The sequence below is a fragment of the Cyanistes caeruleus genome, chromosome 2 (genome assembly GCF_971803275.1).
Source record: "Cyanistes caeruleus chromosome 2, bCyaCae1.hap1.1, whole genome shotgun sequence".
NCBI classification, from domain to species: domain Eukaryota; kingdom Metazoa; phylum Chordata; class Aves; order Passeriformes; family Paridae; genus Cyanistes; species Cyanistes caeruleus.
This window is the reverse complement of record NC_141702.1, coordinates 65,478,461-65,497,248: the sequence shown is the minus strand read 5'-3', so window position 1 is coordinate 65,497,248 and position 18,788 is coordinate 65,478,461. Positions and strand designations below refer to the sequence as shown.

General features: G+C 37.5%; 1 protein-coding gene across 1 annotated transcript in view; it reads left to right on the top strand.

Moving 5' to 3' along the window:
- The window catches only part of SHPRH (SNF2 histone linker PHD RING helicase), a 50,055-nt gene that overhangs the window by 10,648 nt on the left and 20,619 nt on the right, over positions 1–18,788 (top strand). Inside the window, exons 6-16 of the mRNA XM_086877562.1 lie at positions 250–400; positions 1,414–1,519; positions 2,046–2,302; positions 3,619–4,314; positions 6,797–7,048; positions 7,846–7,924; positions 9,821–9,984; positions 10,075–10,331; positions 13,104–13,225; positions 15,711–15,799; positions 17,562–17,651. Coding sequence (XP_086733688.1) covers positions 250–400; positions 1,414–1,519; positions 2,046–2,302; positions 3,619–4,314; positions 6,797–7,048; positions 7,846–7,924; positions 9,821–9,984; positions 10,075–10,331; positions 13,104–13,225; positions 15,711–15,799; positions 17,562–17,651 — 2,263 coding nt within the window. The remainder of the gene's footprint in view (positions 1–249; positions 401–1,413; positions 1,520–2,045; positions 2,303–3,618; positions 4,315–6,796; positions 7,049–7,845; positions 7,925–9,820; positions 9,985–10,074; positions 10,332–13,103; positions 13,226–15,710; positions 15,800–17,561; positions 17,652–18,788) is intronic.

Here is an 18,788-nt window from a genome sequence, read left to right as displayed (position 1 = left end):
TAGTAGGGCAAGGCCTATTAGAAGGTAAAAAAAATCCAAGAATTCTGGCATATGTATTTGTCTTGGTCAGGTTCGCACACCCAAAAAGCTTGCTATTTTTTGTTAATCTCAGCTTAACTAATAAAAGATAATGGCTCACCTTACAAACTTTGCCTTGCTGAAGCTATGCTGTGTGTGCCTGAACTCATGTTTCTCTGTCACAGCATTCTGTAGTTACTGACTTTCACTGGGAATGTACTTGAATTTTAGTGTTATCCGTGAGTATCCAACTGCTGGACCCCAGTGGCCTGGAGGTATTTTGGCAGATGAGATGGGTCTTGGAAAAACAGTAGAGGTGCTGGCTCTTATTCTGAATCATACCGGACCAGACATTAAGCAAGATGATCTGACATTACCTGAGGTAAGGAAACCAGGTTGAGAGTTATTATGAAGAAAATGCTTTTCAGAATGAATGTAAGTGCACTTGAGTTTATTGCTTTCTGGTTTATAGAAGTCCATATTTAAAGTTCTGTTACTTAGTAGGACATGATACTTGGCAGCATAAATGGTGGAGTAGTTTGCAGGAGAAACTGTTGATCCTTTGCCATTGCTCAATGATTTTATCAGGCAATCGTGCTGTTGATATAGTTTGGACAGGCTTCAGGAGTGTATAAACACATAATTTAGTTTAATATGTTGGTACTCCATCCCTTGGAAATCATGGAAGCCAGTTGCATTGTACATTTACCCATAGTCATCTGCCTGCTTGTAATTTTTATTGGTTAAAGGGACTCAATTCTTAGAAGGAACAAGATGATTAAATATATAAGAGGGTCAACACCAAGTAGTGAAAAGCGAGGAGTATAAGCACTAAAGTGTCTGGACACTGACTGACAACAATAGCTAGAGACCAAAGATTTTGGAGGGCTGGAGTTACTGAAACTGTTTCATGATGTAAGTAGTTGGGACAGACATATTAGGTAATATTTTACTCTAATAATAGAGTAAAACTGTGGGTGACAATCCCTAAAAGAAGAAACATACTTTTTATACAGCTGACTAGAGCTCATCCTCTATATTGCTTACTTCCTTTTATGTTTCTAGCTATATATTAAATATGTATTTTCCTCCCCCATCGGGAACCTAGATCAGCTGTAGATTCTTGCAACTTAATGTTAAAGCAGTGGAGGACCCAAGAGGATTTCAGAGCTGCTCTTTGTGTTTCAGTTAGGGTGCTGAACACTGTTTGCCAAGAAACTGAACTGAATGATGTGCCACTCTGTAATTAAAAATGAGCTATCTGAGCGAATTAGTGAGATCAGAACATACGTTTGTAGCAGCTCATGCCAACTTTCAAATGTGAGGAGATTAATGAATGTCAGAGTGACTGTGAAGAGACATGAGCTAATAACTATTTAATGTTGTCTGCACTAGGGTAAGCTTGTGAACTTCTTTGTTCCGCCTCAACCTTTAGAGGGAAATAAAAAGAAAAAAACAAAGGAAATGGAGCCTAAATTAAAGGAAAAAATACAATATCCCAGTAAGTATTTCTGATGACTTGTAAAATACATTTTGCTTTTAGCATTGTCTTATAGCCATATAAGACATATGTAAGACATAGAGCCACTGACTATGAGTTCAAGGCTATTCTTGACTTCTTCAGAATGAAATGATTCTTTTGCTGAGCACTGTCATGTAGGATTATATGCTACAAACAAGTGATCCACAGTTAAAAGTGAAGTTACTAACTCAGAACTCTGTGCTACAGAGTTCCATGTAACTAGTGGTCTTTGTAAGGAGTTCATGCATATAAATGAAATAAGTTGTCTTTTTTATGGGTCAATAAGGAAATTGAGTGATTTATTTCCATTGCTATCCAACATTGTTTTAGAATCACTGCAAAACAGCAATCTGTAGAGCTGCATCAAGTAAAAGTTTGTCAAAACTGCTGCTTGTCTGCATTTTTTAGATGAACACTATGTTTAGAGTTCCCTTAATACACATTCTGTGAGGTAACTTCATTTTATCTAAAGCTGTAAGTTGTTTGGTTTTGATTCTTCATACAGGCTTACGAGTAATGATATTAGCGGCTGTAAAGGAAATGAATGTGAAGAAAGGAGCATCCATCATTGCAATATTTAAGTACATCAGTTCCATATATAGATACGACACACAGAGAAATAGACGGCTTCTCAAAAGAACTCTAGAAAAGCTAATTGCAGAGCAGGTGATAGAACAAGTTAAAGGACATGGTCTGGCTGGGTCTTTCAAGCTGGGAAAGAATTACAAGGAACAGAAGAAGCGAGAAAGAACCAAAGAGCAGGTAAAACATGCTGCTGTAGCTACTTCAATGAATGTTGCAAATGTTGCTCTTTTTTCTGCCAATTGCATGCTACTCTCAGCTTGTGAGCACTAGTTCAGTGACACTGATTTTGTGGTAAAAATGAAGAAAACTGCAGCAATTTCTTTGACACTCATAAATAAAGAAGCAGAAGTCATAAGTAGATAAAATTTGGGGCTGCAATATCAACTACATCGTAAGTCTTGTCATAAGTCTTTTGAAATAGTGTTGCTGGGAGTTGTATTGTTCTTACTGTGAAGTTGTTTTTTAAACACTGATAAACATTAACCAAATCCTCAAATTGGAAATGGATATAAACCCTTAATATCTATGTACTGATGTGTTTATATGTTCATTAAAAAAAATGGTGACAAGAAAGTTGCTTGGGTTGGAAGGGACTTTAAAACTCTTCTAATTCCAAACCCCACTACCATGGGGACACCTTCCAGTAGACCAATTTGCTCAAAGCCCCATCCAACCTGGTCTTGAAAGCTTCTGGGGTTGGGGCATGATTGTCTCTGGACAACCTGTTCCAGTGTCTCACCACCTCACAGTGAAGAATTTCTTCCTAGCATCTTATCTAAATCTACTCTCTTTCATTAAAAACTATTCCCCCTTGTCCTGTCACTATGTGCTCTTGTAAATAGTCCCTTTACAGCTTCTTGTAGCCTTCCCTCAGGTGCTGGAAGGCCATAATTTAGTCTGATGCCTTCTCTTCTTCAAGCTGAATAATTCCAACTCTCTTAGCCTTTCCTCATGGGAGAGGTGCTCCAACCCTCTGATCATCTTTGTGACCCTCCTCTGGACATGTCCACGTCCTCCTTATGTTGGGGGTTCCAGAGCTGGATTGCAGCACTCCAGGTGGGCTATCACAAGAGTGAATAGATAGGCAGGATCCCCTCCCTGGCCCTGCTGCCCACGCTGCTTTGGATACTTCCCAGGACAAGATTGTGTTTCTGGGCTGCAAGTGCACATTGCTGGATTCTGTCCAGCCTCTCACCCATCACTACTCAGAGTCCTTCTCAGCAGGGCTGCTCTCAGTCTGTTCATCCAACCCATGTGCAGCACCTTGCACTTGGTTGGTTGAACTGCATGATATTCCCTAGGGCCCACTTCTGAAGTTTGTCCAGGTCCCTCTGGATGGCATCCCATCCTTCAGAGGTGACAGCTCAGCTTCGTGTCATCTGCAAATTTGCTGCATCATTAATGAAGATATTAAGTAGCACTGGTAGATGTTAAATGTCACTGGGCAAGTCTGAACGTAAAGTCTCACATTCTTGGTTAATTTTACTTTGTAGGTAGCAAGGACTTCAGAAAACAGTCAGAAGAAGCAATTGATTGATGCTAAAACTCAAACCAAAGAATCAAGAAACAGTGACGTAACATCTGAAAATGTCTTTAAAACTGCTTCACATGAGAATATCACCATGGAAGAACATGATTATTGTGCAACCAGTAAAAATAACAGGAAATCTGAAGCAGATCATGAGAACTCTGTAGAAGACAAAAATGTTAAACAAGAAGCTGTGGTCTCAAAGTCTCCTGATTTTGATGGCAGCCTCCTTGTCTCCAGTGACGTGAGCAGTCATTCTGATGCTGATGTTTCTAAGACTGCAGCTGTTGTCCAGCAGGAAATCCCAAAGGCCCAGTCCTCACTTCCCCAAGAACATGCTGGCAGTAGCGTACAACATACCAGTTCTGTATTTCCATTTAATACCTCTGAATATCGTTTTGAATGCATCTGTGGTGAGCTCGGATTGGCTGACTACAAGGCTCGTGTGCAGTGCCTGAAATGTTACCTGTGGCAACATGCAGAATGTGTAAACTACAAAGAGGAGAACCTGAAGAGCAGACCCTTCTATTGTCCCCACTGCCTTGTGGCCATGAAACCAGTTCCCACAGGAGCAACTCTTATCATTTCTCCGAGTTCTATTTGTCACCAGTGGGTAGATGAGATCAACAGGCATGTAAGATCATCATCTCTTCGAGTTCTGGTAAGATTATATAGCTTCATACTCTGGAGTGTTATTTTATCTGGGCTCAGGGCTTCCTGCCTGATGTTCTGCATCACTCAAAGTTCAGAGGTCTTTGTCCTCTGTGTCAGAGTTCTACATTTCTTGCTGCTAGACCGATGCTTTGGCATTATGTGGTGCATTGGTGTCCTAGAAAGACAGTCTGCAATTAGTTCTTCATTTTTATTCCTGTTTTAGTTGGTCACTGGGAGATAAATCAGTAGTCTAGATTGTATAGCAACTGAAAGCAAATTTTTCACCAGTCGCAGCAACATGTGATTTCTGAGAGGGAAGGCTGTTTGACAGACTACCAAGGAACTTAAAGAGGCCTATGAGTGTTTTGAGTGTTGTCTCACTGTACACTTGGACTTCAGCAGTTCTCTGACTGTTGCTCCTTTTGTTCTCAATAAAAAATGCTTCTGTAGATAAAGCCTATAGTTTTGCACTTCTGGTTCTCAAGCTTTATAAAAGAAGTCTTGGGCATTGGTGTTTACTGCAAAGAATACTGTTACAACTTGGGCATTGTCTCTATAACATCTGCCAAACTTATTAGTATTTTTCTTATTTGGAGACCATGTATTGTCCTTTACTTGATTTCTAATAACGCTGTCGCTAGAATAAACCTAATTATACATAGACTAAAAATGGTTATACAGATTTTTTTAAGATACAATTATCACAGTATTCAAGAGTCTTGTATTACCAATGCAGCCAAGTTTTGTCCTTCATATTTTTAGCAGTCAAGAACCTTTGCAATGATCAAGAGCTTTGAAAATTGTCAGTCACTTGTATTTTGAACAAAGTAGTAGCAAATTGATTTAACTTGATATTCAAGGATATATCTGGTACCTTTGGCTATTACTCATAGTTACCCAATGTATAAATGAATTCTAGGCCTCTAGTACTATTTGTGTGAGCAGCTCAAGTAGATTTAATGCAGGAACTAACAAATGTGTAAAAGTTGCAAGGTTTTCCTAGGGCTCAGTCAGAGTTTAGTACCAGCTTTGATAAAAATGATTGGAAATAGATTTACATGGTAATAATAAAATACTTTAGATACTGAATGTCAGTACTTTAAACTGCATGACATCTTCCATTCTACAAGATTGTTCTCATTTTCTTTTAACTGACAGCTGTGAGACTTGTCTTCAGTGTTGCTTCAAAATGAAAATTTGTTGTTTTATTTTCTGTTAAGGTTAAATGAAAGTAGTGGAGATGTTTCAAAGAATCAGTTTCCCATGTTAACAGCTTTTGTATTGCATGTGATGTGTGTTTTTTACTCTTCAACTGCTTACAACCCATGGGAAATCCTAATGGTTTTATGTAATAGAACAAGAAATTAAAATTTATCACAGGTCTTGCTTTGTGGCAGACTGTCTTTTCCTGATGCTCTGAAAACAACCAAAACTTGGCCAAGTTATAAATCTCCAGAAAATCTATTCATAAATACTTAAAGAAATCCTTGGACTTTGGCAGCTGTTTATTTCTTCTTGGCTGCTTTAGAAAGCATGGTCTTTTTAGTTATTTTGTTTCTTTTTTCTTCCCCTTCCAAGCTCTCTTTCTCTCTTTTGTTTCATGTGCAATGACCTGGGTTGCTCTGTTGTCCCACTCTGGGGCTGAACAGAAAAAAATTATCTGCAGGTGTTTCTTTCAGTTGACAGAAACACTGTTGCCATATGCACAAAAGTAGAGGCAGATTGTTACTGGGTGAAAAAGTAGGGTTTAGAGTGAAATTAACAGTGAAATAATGTGCTGATCATCAATGGGTAAAGAGCAGTTAATTTTAACTTCTGTATGTTTCTAAAGGGATTTGGCTTAACATTATGAGGGAGATAAGAAAAGTATTTCTGATAATAGAACAAATGTCAATATGAAAGTTTTCTGTTAGTGCACAGGGATTATTTTTTACCTAGGGTGTTCTCTTTTCATCTCCTAAATCTCTGTAGGTAAAACTTGATTCACGGTGTTCTTTCTGCTTTTTTATATATTTTGACGCATATTTCTGTCTTTGCCTAATAATCCATTAAATTTTAGTGAGTAAAGTTTTCAGGAGAAAGGTAATGCATCTACAGTAAAGGAGAGGAGAAGACTGAAAATGTAAAAGTGACTTGTTCTATACAACATTACAGAATACTTAGTCTTCAGATAACTGTTCCCACAAATAACTGTTGTAGTAAATAATGAAGTCCTGTGTCCTCCAAAGGAGGAAATATATGTTTTGCAAAGTCATAAAAAGTTATACATACAAATTTTGCATCCATGACTCTATTGTATTTATTATTAGGTTACTTAGATGAATTTCCCACCATACTGTGATATTAATACGTATTTTATAAACAGTTTATATGAGCAACACTGCTAAAAGCTTGCACATATTAAACTGTTCTGCTGTTTTGGCATTTTGATCAAAGTGTCCCTTACCTCCCTTCTTTGCTGTTGTGCTGTTGACTGTAAATCTCTGTAGGTGTATCAAGGTGTGAAGAAGCACGGCTTTCTGCAGCCTCACATGCTGGCAGAGCAGGAGGTGGTTATCACCACGTACGACGTCCTGCGCACCGAACTGAACTACGTAGACATTCCCCACAGTAACAGCGAGGACGGGCGCCGCTTCAGGAACCAGAAGCGCTACATGGCCATCCCCAGCCCCTTGGTGGCAGTGGAGTGGTGGAGGATCTGCCTCGATGAGGCACAAATGGTTGAATGCACTACTGCAAAGGTATGACATTCCTGGTCATGCATTCATTTAAGTTGAAAATGTTTGGACAAGTTTGTAATAAATAATAGAGTGGTCTTTCCTCTCCCCCTCTTAATGTTCAGAGTTCACTCATGTAGTTTGTTCTTGTCCCTTGTTCTTTAGAAGTGAATTTTCTGTTGGAGATACTTATTATTATATGGTTCTCCTGTTGGAATTTTGGAAGACTGTGAAGTGTATCTAGCTCAAAAAATACTTAACATAATCTATACTGCCAGTTTAAAGAACTAGGTCATCACACTGTATATGGTGTTTGATAGTTTCAAACAAGACACTAGCTTGTTCAGTGATGTGGTTCAGAGGCATAGATATGTCCTTTGGGTCTAGAAGCTAAAATAGTTGGCAGTCTGTCTGCAAACTCAAGGGATACAGTCTGCGGGGAGAATATTTTAATTAGTGCTTGTCCAGTCCTCATGCCCAAGACAGGAAGACAAAAATACTACTTATATAACGCCTTACAGGCTTTAATGTTCAATTTTTTTTTTTTAATTACAGTTTATTTTGCTATTTGTTTGCTCTCTCTGAACCCTTAATTGCACTTGATTACTTGAAAGAGGACATGGCTTTTATCAGCTTTCAGTTACCTAAAAAGATCAAAAATTTTATATGTTCTTATAATATATTGCACCAATGCTGCTTCTAGGTCTAAGGGTACATTCTGAAAAGATGTTCAGTTTTCTTAAAAATAAGATCCACATGTTGTCAGACTGTTCCACTCTGTTTTTTCCTTTCCTACCATTGGCTTTATGTCCTTTCATTAGGCTGCTGAAATGGCACTCCGTTTGAGTGGAATCAATCGCTGGTGTGTTAGTGGCACTCCTGTGCAACGAGGATTAGAAGGTGAGATTTTATGTAGCAGTGTAATCTGTGGTACTTCCTTATTCTGATAATTAGGTGGGGCTTTGAAGCATTTAAAATGTCTGCTAGTTTTGTTTTGAATTCATTAGGTACTCTGACTCTGTAAGCCATAAACTTTAAGCACGATAATAAAGCCGTCTATACATGAATCAATATAAAAATCGAAGAGCTGAAATTTTTTTGTCTCCCTGAGTTAGACAAATACTTTGGGGAGCAGAGAAGCTCTGTCTAATAGCTGACTCAAGTCTGTTTTCAGTTTTCACTTACTTAGTGTAGTGGATAAATATTAACCCTTCTCTATTGCAGGTAGACATTAAGCAAAGCTGTATTTGCCTTTTGCGTAGCTCTGTATGAACTACCATAGGCATCCAGTGCCATAGATATAAATTCTAAAAATTGTGCTAAAGCTTATGAAACTGTTTCTAGTCCTTATGTAAGGACTTAGTGAATTGAGATGTGTGGAGTAGCTGTATGTTAGCAGGTGACATTTATCTTGTCTTTTTGTGTGTGTGTGTGGTGCTCAGTTTCTGTAGACAGGCTTCAGAGACAGAATCAAAAAAAGGGAGCTGACTAATAAGAGACAGAATAAGAAAAAGGGAGCTTTGTCTCCCTGTGTTCTCTGATGGATTTTGGAATATCTGGTACACATTGGGGCAATGCATTTGGAAGTGGATAAATCAATGTAAGCATTTATGGATTGTTGTTTGGATGCTATGTTGTAAAAATCAATATTTTAGATTAGTTCATTATGGAATTGTCAAATAAATTTATAAATACATGTAATAGTTTTGAGAATACATCATTAATAAAGCAAAGCTGTAGAAAGAAATGATTGATTTTAGTGTCGTGATGAACTCTTTCAAGGCTCTGTGTGTGAATGTTGATTTAATATATATCTGAAATGTCATGCAGTTGTTGTTGACAAACTCTCAGGCTATACTAAGGCAGCCCCCATGACGTCAGGGATGAAAACTGCAGACTCATTTCAATCTGTGCCACTGCTGCTGTAATGCAGTGGGATAGGACCTCTGGGTAAAAAATTGCTTCTTCAGTTGAACTGATTCTCAGGATTTTTCTTCCTCTGGTTTGTGATGTATTTGGTGAATGTCTCAATGCTTTCAGCTGAATACTGAATTATGATAAAGCTAACAGAATAAGAGGTGTAGCCATCAGACTTTCAAGAACTTTAAGCTATCATCACATATCTCTGTTTCTGCAGTATCCACGTGCAGCATTTAAATGTGTGTTTCTGTATTTTTCCATTAAGATTTAGACAAAAGTTTAAAGTCAGTATGTCCTTAAATTTCATTCCAAAGAGTGACAGGTTTCTGAATTAGGCAGAATTAGCAAGATGTATTCTCTCAATTAGCAAGAAAACAATTGAAGTGTCTTCTGTTAATTTCTTCTGCTTTAGTAGAGAAGTGAAAATTCTTCTGAATTGCAGCCCCTTCTAGGATTGTGGGCAGCAGTTGGTGCACAGCAGGCTCTGAAGTAATGATGCTGAGCAATACTGGTTTAGAAAAACCTGGCAAACCCAGTTAACCATATGCAATAATGTGATTTCTGTCTCTTGCTTCTGCTCTGAATTGGTTTAAATTATTTGCTCTCTTCTTTGCTAAACTTGAAATTAGGAGTCTCATAAATAGCTATAGTGTCTCAAGTTGTGTGGAAATAAAAAAAACATGCTAAAGGAGAGAACCCCCATCTTCCACCACCCAATCTCCTGCCTCAAATATTTTGCTGAGGGAGTGACTGGGAAACAAGTGCAAAGGATAAAGGAGATGATTTATGCCTGATAGCCTTTGTATGACAGTTAATTTTTTTTTTTTGAGATATATTGCGAAGTGATAAAACACAAATGCTTTCTTTTCTTGACAGATTTATATGGATTAGTCCTTTTTCTTGGAGTTGATCCTTACTGGGTCAAACATTGGTGGGACCAACTACTGTATCGACCTTACTGTAGGAAAAATCCCCGGCCTCTCTACAGTCTAATTGCGAAGATAATGTGGAGATCAGCAAAGAAGGATGTGATTGACCAAGTAAATAAAAATTCTGAGTTTTAGAATTCCTGAACATGATATATCAATAGTTTTATTTGCGAATTACTTATTTTCTTTTTTTAATTTCAGATTCAAATCCCCCCTCAGACAGAAAATATACACTGGCTTCACTTCTCTCCTGTGGAGAGACACTTCTATCATCGCCAGCACGAGGTGTGCTGCCAGGATGCATTGGCAAAACTCAGGAAGATTTCAGACTGGACTCTTAAGCTTAGCAGCCTAGATAGAAGGACTGTGACTTCTATTCTATACCCTCTGCTACGGCTGAGGCAGGCCTGCTGTCACCCACAAGCTGTTCGGGGAGAGTTCTTGCCACTACAGAAAAGGTGAATTTCTGTAATTTGTCAAATGGCCTACTTTATCCGAAGCAAAACTGTATGTCTCCAGCAGTGCAAGTTCTTGTACAGTCCTCAAATAAGCCTAATTTAAGTTTCCTTAGTTAAATTTGTGACTATGGCATACCAAGGTAATCTGACCTCAGAGGCTGAACAGGCCACAGTGGGGTCATTAGTGTAATTCGTGTGTCAAAGAACATAGTACTGAAGGCATTTGATTCCCCAGTAGCATTCTAACCTTACTATGACTAGGGTGTTGCAGGTAACAGATTGAGCGTGAAACAAACCAGATTCTTTTTCTGTTTTGAAATAAGCCCACTGCTTTTTTGTTTCTTTTGTCTCATACAAAACTCATGTTTATGAATGGGAACAATGAAAGGACTGAATCAACAGAATGGAATAATTCTTTAGTTCAAAGAAAACGTTAATGTGAGGCTGAAGAATTTGTAAATGTAGATCCAAATTTGAAAGCTGTTCAAATGCTCTTTTATTTGCATGCTTTCAAGATCATCTTCCCCCACAAGTGCTCTGCAAGTACCAGTTTGGTCCCAGCTTTTGTTAGACCAGAAAAAAGGCATGTTGCCAGCCCTATTGTGAAGTGTAGCTGCTATTTTTTCAGTCAGTTAGTAGGAGGTTATGAAAGAACAGGCTGTTTCCATTCCAGACTCTGGGAGTGCTGTCTATGTTTCTTTTTTAAGCTACAGGTAGGAAAGAACTTCAACTTTTAGCACTGCCAATGTTCTTGTTACTGTTTCCTAGTCTATCCATTCTATTCAGTCTCTTTCAGTCCTTGTAAGAAGTTTTGTGTCCTACTCCTTGCTCTGCACCTGCAGTGCCTCAGCAGCTGAAGCTGACTTTGCACCTCCAGCACAGACCAATAGACACTGTGCTGTATCACTTACTGTAGCAGTCTGCTAATGTGGAAGCAAGGACTCAAACATAGGAGAAATCAGTACTCCCACCCATCATACAAGAGTATTTCCATTAAAATGAGCCAGTGTAGTATAAATGTAATATGTGTAAACTGAGCAGAGTATGGTGGGAACATCTTTGTACTGTGTTGATCTTGGTGGAACGGTGCACAGTGACAGCTGCATAGTAACTGATAGGAAAATCAGCAGTGAAAATTGAATCTTTCTTAAAATCACATGTACAAAGAAAAATCAACTCCCAGCACTGTTTACTTACCTTTTTTTGTGAAGCAAACTCAATTGCAGCAGTGGACATTCCTAGAATAGAGAGATTTGGTTATATATATATTTGCTTATATGTAGGAGAATAATGAAGAAATTCTCTGTTTGGACCTTTGATCAATAAGAGAAATCTACTGAAGTTAGAAAGTTGATGTTGGAACATATAGATAAGAAACACAGGCCTGGAATAAATAATAAAAACCTGAGTTTGGAGCATATTCTGTTCTATAACAGATGACTTCTTTCCCCACCTGTGTAATGAAGGCAGTAAATGAGATCTACTAAAAAAAAAAAATAAAAGCTTTCAAAAGAGATTTTTTAAGGTTCTGCTAGTTTAACTGAGTAAAAACCCCTTCTCTTTGCTGTAATTGGTAGTCTCAGGCTGTGTATCAAATTGCATATTTTATAAGTATATCCTTCTGCTGTTACAATTTTTTTTATAACTGCTGATGGTTTTGAAAATAAAAGGTAAGTAGCATTGGTGGAAGTATCAGCATATGCAAGTGTTATGTGTATTTACCATTGTGTTTGCAGAATTAAGTAATTATGAATAGAGATTATACTGATTTAAAACTGACTCTGGTGTAACAGTATACTATAAAACAAAGAATCAGTTTCTGAAACTGGAATAGTGTTGCCAGGAAGGTAAAAAAAAGGCCTAGGCAAGGGTATCCTTCCAGCATAATTTGAGTGCAGTCTGTGCAAGATTGATTATGTCACCTCTTACTCTGTTCCACAGTGCTGAACACCAAATTGTAAATGCTTCTCCTGAAGTGAATGAGGCTGAGGAGAAGGGTTTCAGTAGAGGGGATGGTGTCTGGTCTAACAGCAGCAGTTGTTATTAGAAGTAGCCTCAGGTCAGCTGTTGTAGGCTGCTGCTGTTGTTTACTCTCCCGTCCCTTCATAGCAATCCTCTGGTTCTTTAACCTGTGGCCTTACTCCAAGGTGTCTTTCAAGTTTCCTCCCTACTTCCACTTAATTTCTGTTCCTCTCTTTTCTCTCCATTTCTGGTATTTTTATGTTAATTCTCTTCTAGTGAAATTCCTCTCATTATATGCAGATATGATAAGTGTAGAAAAGGAACTTTAGAATAGTTTTTGCTAGTCTTCTCTGTTCTCATTTCACACATTTGCTTCTTTACATTGACGCTTCGTGTGTTTTGTGTTAAGATTGGTAGCAGAGGGTAGAAGTGTAGTCTGTCATAGCTGTTTTCATCTGAACAGCTTTTGACAAAATGGAGTCTATTTTACTTGTTTCCAGTTCACCACTAACAGAAGGAGAAAAATATTTTGCCCCATGAAGGATTATTTTACCAAGTTCAAATTTTCTTCTTGCTTATTTCTTTGTGTTCCAGGAGATGTCAACCTCTGGACACCCTCAAGTCAGGGTTAAAGTTCTCACAGGAAGAAAATCTGACAGCTAGAGGTGTTTTGTTAAGTAAAGAAATCTCAAAAAACCATTTTCAGTGTTGGATGCATGTAATGATCTGCTGTGCTGCTCAGCATGACCCTCTTGCCTTTCTAGTACTGCGATTTCATTTCAAATTCAGGCCATTTGGTTTCCTTTTCAGCACCATGACCATGGAGGAACTCTTAGCATCTCTGCAAAAGAAATGTCGAACTGAGTGTGAAGAAGCTCACCGACAGCTGGTGTGTGCTCTTAATGGCTTAGCTGGTATCCATATCATTAAAGGTAAGATCAAAGGGCTGTAGCATATTCTTTACTCATTTCAGTACAGGAGTAAAGAATATGCTCCATCTCTGTGTACTGGGAGCATTCAAGTCATACTTGAATAATTGTACTTAACCTGTTTTTGTTTTATCAGTACTGCATTCTGGGCTTTCCTTGTGCCCCCAGCCATGCAAACTGCTATGCTGACTGTGGATTCCTTTTGCTGCTCCTGCTAGACAGCTCTGTCAATGTTGATCTTGTCTGAATTATAAGGGAAAACAAAGCTTTGAATGAGAAACAAAAATAATTACATGAATCTTGAGTGTGCCACAAAATAAAAATAAATTAAAATTACTCAGTTATGAATGTGTAAAAATGTCTCTTTTCCAAGTTTTTCTAAAGCTGACATGCTGTTTGAATTCTTTCAACTCATGTCAAAGTCTTCCTTCAAGGAGAACAGGCAAAGTGCTTTTTCTCTTACTTGCCTCTCAGAAAGACTATGTTCAGATTCTTTAATCTGTAGTTAGTAGGCTTGAAATACTTTTTTAGAACTGCAGGCTGGAGATAAGCATTTCTCAAAGTTAAGTGCTTAAAAATAGTTACATACAGATGTAATGCTTCTAAAATACACTAATAGCAAAAATTATGTTTGGCCTATTTCAAAAACCAGATTGATAAAAATTTTGTCTGATGAGAAACAAAAGCAGGACAAAAGCAGCAGAGTTCTGGTCTGTAACTCCTCCCCTAGTATTGCCTTTGCACTCAAGTCTTCTTTATCAGGAAGGGGGAAGCACACCTGACATAAAACTGAGGCCATGAATTCAGGCAGCATAATTGAAAACTTACAGGTTTAATTATTATTAGTCCAAATTTAATTACTACAGGAAAAGAAAAGAGTAACAATCACACTTGTTTCTAGTTCTTGTCCTGCTTTTATGCTCACCTTTCTACTTAGGCCCATCTTGACCCTGAGGTCAGTGGTTTCATAGATGTGGTGGCAGTGCAATTGCCTGTTGTCACTACCTTCATCAGGAGGAATAAGATGTTTATGCTGATGGTTTCTTCCTCACACAAGAATCCAGTGAGGGTCATTTTTATGTTTGCTAGCATGTTTGCATCTTTCTTCATTGGTCTGCAGCTCCATGAAAACGCCAAATTTAGTGTACATGATGCCTTTTATGAATGTTACATACTCTTTCTTTGTTCTCTTTGTTGCCCCTAAAACCAGTTTTGTCCAGCTCTAAGTCTGCATTTCTTTGACTGTGGGTGAGTTGTTTATAGCCATGGCTTTCTTATTCACTGCCAAGCCTGTGCACCATCTCTTAGCATCCCATGGCTGTACTCTACACTGCATCCTATATCTTTACTTGTCAATAGCCTCTGCTATTGTTACTAGGCCTGTATTTCCCTACACTACATCATTGTGGTAGTTGTAAATATCTCATTCTACATGAAATAACTGCTTGTTACTGCTGCCTATATAAAGCCGTGTTTGTTCCACACAAAGATAAACAAAACTTGAAAAACATTCTAAAAATTAGCCATAGACACCTATGAATTACAGAAATTGCTATCACAGCTAAGCCAAGGAAAAGGTTCAGGCAGGTCAAGAAAAATTCAAGGGAGGCCTGACAAGCTTCAAGGTAGCAAATTCAGCACCTATCTTTGGGCTGGTTACTAGTAACTGCAATCCTATATTGCAGAACTACACCCTTACAAATGCAACTCTTTCAATTTAAAAAGTAGCAAATCTTGTTGACATAGAATTGTTACATTTCCGTATAGATAGGATGATGTTTTTTGTTTTACTCTGTTATCTGTCTTTATGCATTTCTTATCACTGTACTTCTCCATATTTTATGAGTCTCTAAGAGTATTACTGGCTAAGTAAATTTCCATCAGTTGAGAAAAGAAAATTTAAATGGGTTTATTTTTTCACTGCTTTTCCATACACAACTTAAATTTTGTGTTTCTTTTTAATTGTTATAAGTTTTTTCCTGAGAAGTGATTGTGATGCTGGCAGCTTACATCAGTAGTTATGCTCCCTGCATGTACCTAATCATTTCTGCATTTCTGAAGTATAACACAACTTCTCATGGTTTTCACTGGGAGAGTGAATAATGCATTTGCAGTGCAAATTTAACAATGCATCACTGCAGTGAGTTGTAGATGATTTTTTGAAGTGCAACATGAGATTTTTTTTTTATTTATGCAACCATGAATACATATTTTAAGATTAAGATATTTACAGGTCTTACAGTCACAAAAGATATTTAATTTGGAAACTGCATTAGTCTTCGTAGAATATCATAATCTGTCTTTTACCAGTTTTTTCTGGGGGGAGGCATGGAATGTCTAGGAAAGAATTGCTTGAAGACAGGCACTTACTATGCAGACTTTCTGAGAACATCTTAGTATGTTACAAGTAACATAACACTTGTAAGGTCATGCTTCTGTATTTAAAAACCAACACAATATGTGTTTTTGTTACTCTTTTTTAATTCAGGAGAATATGCATTGGCTGCGGAGCTGTACAGAGAAGTACTAAGATCATCTGAAGAGCACAAAGAAAAGCTTAAAACAGACTCCTTGCAAGTGAGTGAGCATTGACATGTAAAGAGATGTAATTAAGAACTGGAATGCTTTAGATTTAATTTAGCAGGGTCAGTCTTTTCTTCCTCCCAGTGGTGTGCTGAATTACTCTTTCAGCCTGCTGTAATGATCACAATCTTTTTATCACAATCTTTAGATAGGAATCTGTCCTCTGTCCTGTGACCTTGATGGTTTTTTTTGCGTTTTTTTTTTGACAAAAATAAAATAGCTGCTGTGTTTCTAAAACCCTTCCTGTGAGTTTTCTTGATGTCCCTGAAGCAGTGTGTGATCTCCACCTGCTGTTCTGTAGTACAGTTAACAAGCTGAATTCCTAGTCTGCATGTGACTGTGACTGCTCACAGTACCAGTGTTATATTAAATCCTGCAAATACAGAATGCAGGGTTTGCACTGAGAGTGATATTAATGTGCCAAATGATAGAGAATAATAAAATATTTGCACTGCAGAAAATAAAAGGGCATCAAAACGTGGAAAAGACCTGAAGTGCCTTTTTTCTTCAGGCATTTGACTTCATGCCTTTTGAATACTATTTAAAAATATTAATATGTTTTCCTGGTAAAAAAATCATGGTTCTTTCAAGTAACATATTTATAGTTCTTCAAGAACTATCAGTTCTAAATTGACCAAAATTTTCTTCAGCGTAATAAGAGATTTAAAATGTTAGTGACACATAGATAAGAGATCAGTTGTCTGTTTCTTTGCTTGCTTCTCTGAATAAATTATTGTTTGTGTTGCATGTGGTCGCTTGATGTCTCTGTTGTGCTTCTTTGATTCTTCTTTTCCTTTGTGACTTCCTGGTGGCTTTTTTTGCTTGGCATAGTCATATTAGCATAAACTAGTTAAGCTGCTCATAGGTTGCTAATTAAATTGTTCTGCTGGATTGTGCAATCCAATAAAGTTGTTTTTTTTTTTCCCTAATATTGCCTTAATGTAATGGAATTTTACATCTGTTAAGTCTTCTCAGTTGTGTAGGATTAGCTCTCTGTGATAATGGCAAATCACTGCTGGCCAGTCCTCTTAAGTGGCTGAGATAGTAATAGGGCAGAGGTGAAGAGAATCCAGGATGTGAGAAAGGCAGATTTATGATAGTGGTGGTTATTTGTATGAGTTTCTAGGAGCTGTGCAGGATGCATAATATTATTGGTCTGGTTTGAGAAATAAAGGGTGAAGCCAGAGAAGAGGAGCAGTGTTTCCTTATATTAATAATCAAATTTGTTTTCCCTAAAAGTATACCAAAAGGTCATGCGTTTTTTGGTATCTTTTATTTCAGAGAAATGAAAAATATGAAAAATTATTACAGCTCCTGGCACCTGGTATTTTCCTTACACTTTATTTTGCTTTACATAGTCTAAATTAATTTTTTCCTCAGAGTATTCTAAGACATTTACCAAAGAAAGTGCTCTGAGATAAATAATTTGTTTTTCGTAATAGTCAAGGGCTGTTTTAATTAGGAGGGTGAGTATGGTATAGGATCTGATGACCTGCTATCACACTTGCCTGCTGATTTGCTTTTGAGATGTTAAAGAAGGTCTTTTGAATATTTCATTTGCTCTCCCAGTAAAATGTGGAAAGGAATCTTTCTTTTCTTTATAAGATGCTTCCAGATTAGCAGAGAAAGACAAAACTGATTTTAAATGCATGCTAATTTCTTGCCGTAAGCTTTCATTGCTGTTCAGGTTTTTTCCTGCCAAGGATGTTGCAATGGATTTTTTTTCATGATTACTCCTCACTCTGTGTATATTTAGAGACTTCATTCTACACATAATTTAATGGAATTGTTGGCAAAGCACCCAGGAATTCCCCCAACTTTGCGTGATAGCCGACTCGCAGAAGAGGTAAATATATTTTGTTTTTACCTAAATATTGAAGAGTGTATTTTTATTTTTTGTCTCCTCAGCATATTATCTAACTAAAGAATCAATTCATTTCAAAAGAAATAGCTTTTTAGTTAACTACATACATTTCCCTTAAACTTAGTAAAATCAAGAGTTGTTTGCTATGTGATGAGAGCAGAAATGTCCAATACAATATTGCTGTTCTCAATGCTGGTGGCCTCTGTTATATTGTGAGTGTGTTTTACAGAAATTTTAATAATTTTTACCTCTAAAATGCTGTTTTCCCATCCCCATATTCTGTGGAAATAAATTACACAGATGTTACTGATAAAGAATGTGTCATCATGAATTCTTCTGAGTCCTTTATTTTCTCACATTTTCTTTAGCTTTCCTTCTTTTTAACTTAAAATAGTCAGAGTTTTCTGTAGGTAAAGTTTATTTTAATTTGGCCAGATAAGCAAATCACTGTATATCACTTTCTGTATGCATAAGCTTAACTATATCCTTAATCCTGACTGGGGAAGTATCTGTCAAAATAGCTGGGATTACTCTTCCTCATTGGTTATTTGCAGTGGGCATAAGGACAACATTTCCAAAAGAATGTAATTACTGTGTCACTATTTTGGCTGAAAGGGACCTTGAGATGTCTCTAGTTGAACTTCCCGCTCAGAGCACGGTCAACATGGATTCCAGGAATCCCAGGGCTTTATCCAACCGGCCTTTTAAAACCTCCAAAGGAAGAGATTTCACAACTTAACTGTTCCAGTACTTCTTCTGTCTCATAGTAGGGAAGTTCTCTGTGATTTTTTTTTTTTTTTCCTGTTTCAATTTATTGCCATTGTCCCTTGTACTTCAGTAAAATGCCTGGGTTTTTATCAATCACCAATCTTGGTGATTGCCTTCTGCCGGCTGGGAAGCTGTTCTTTAGTAATCTCTAAGCCTCTCTTCTTCATGCTGCACAGGCCCAGTTCTTCCAGCCTCTCTTGTTTTATGTTTTGATGAGTATCTGTCTTACTATTTGGCTATCTTCTGGTATCTTACAGTTTTTATGCAAATTCTATGTAAGCATAGCAGTTTTTTCTGTTTTAATGAGCCTTGCTCTCCTAAATATATAAAGTTTGTACCTGCCTTATAGAA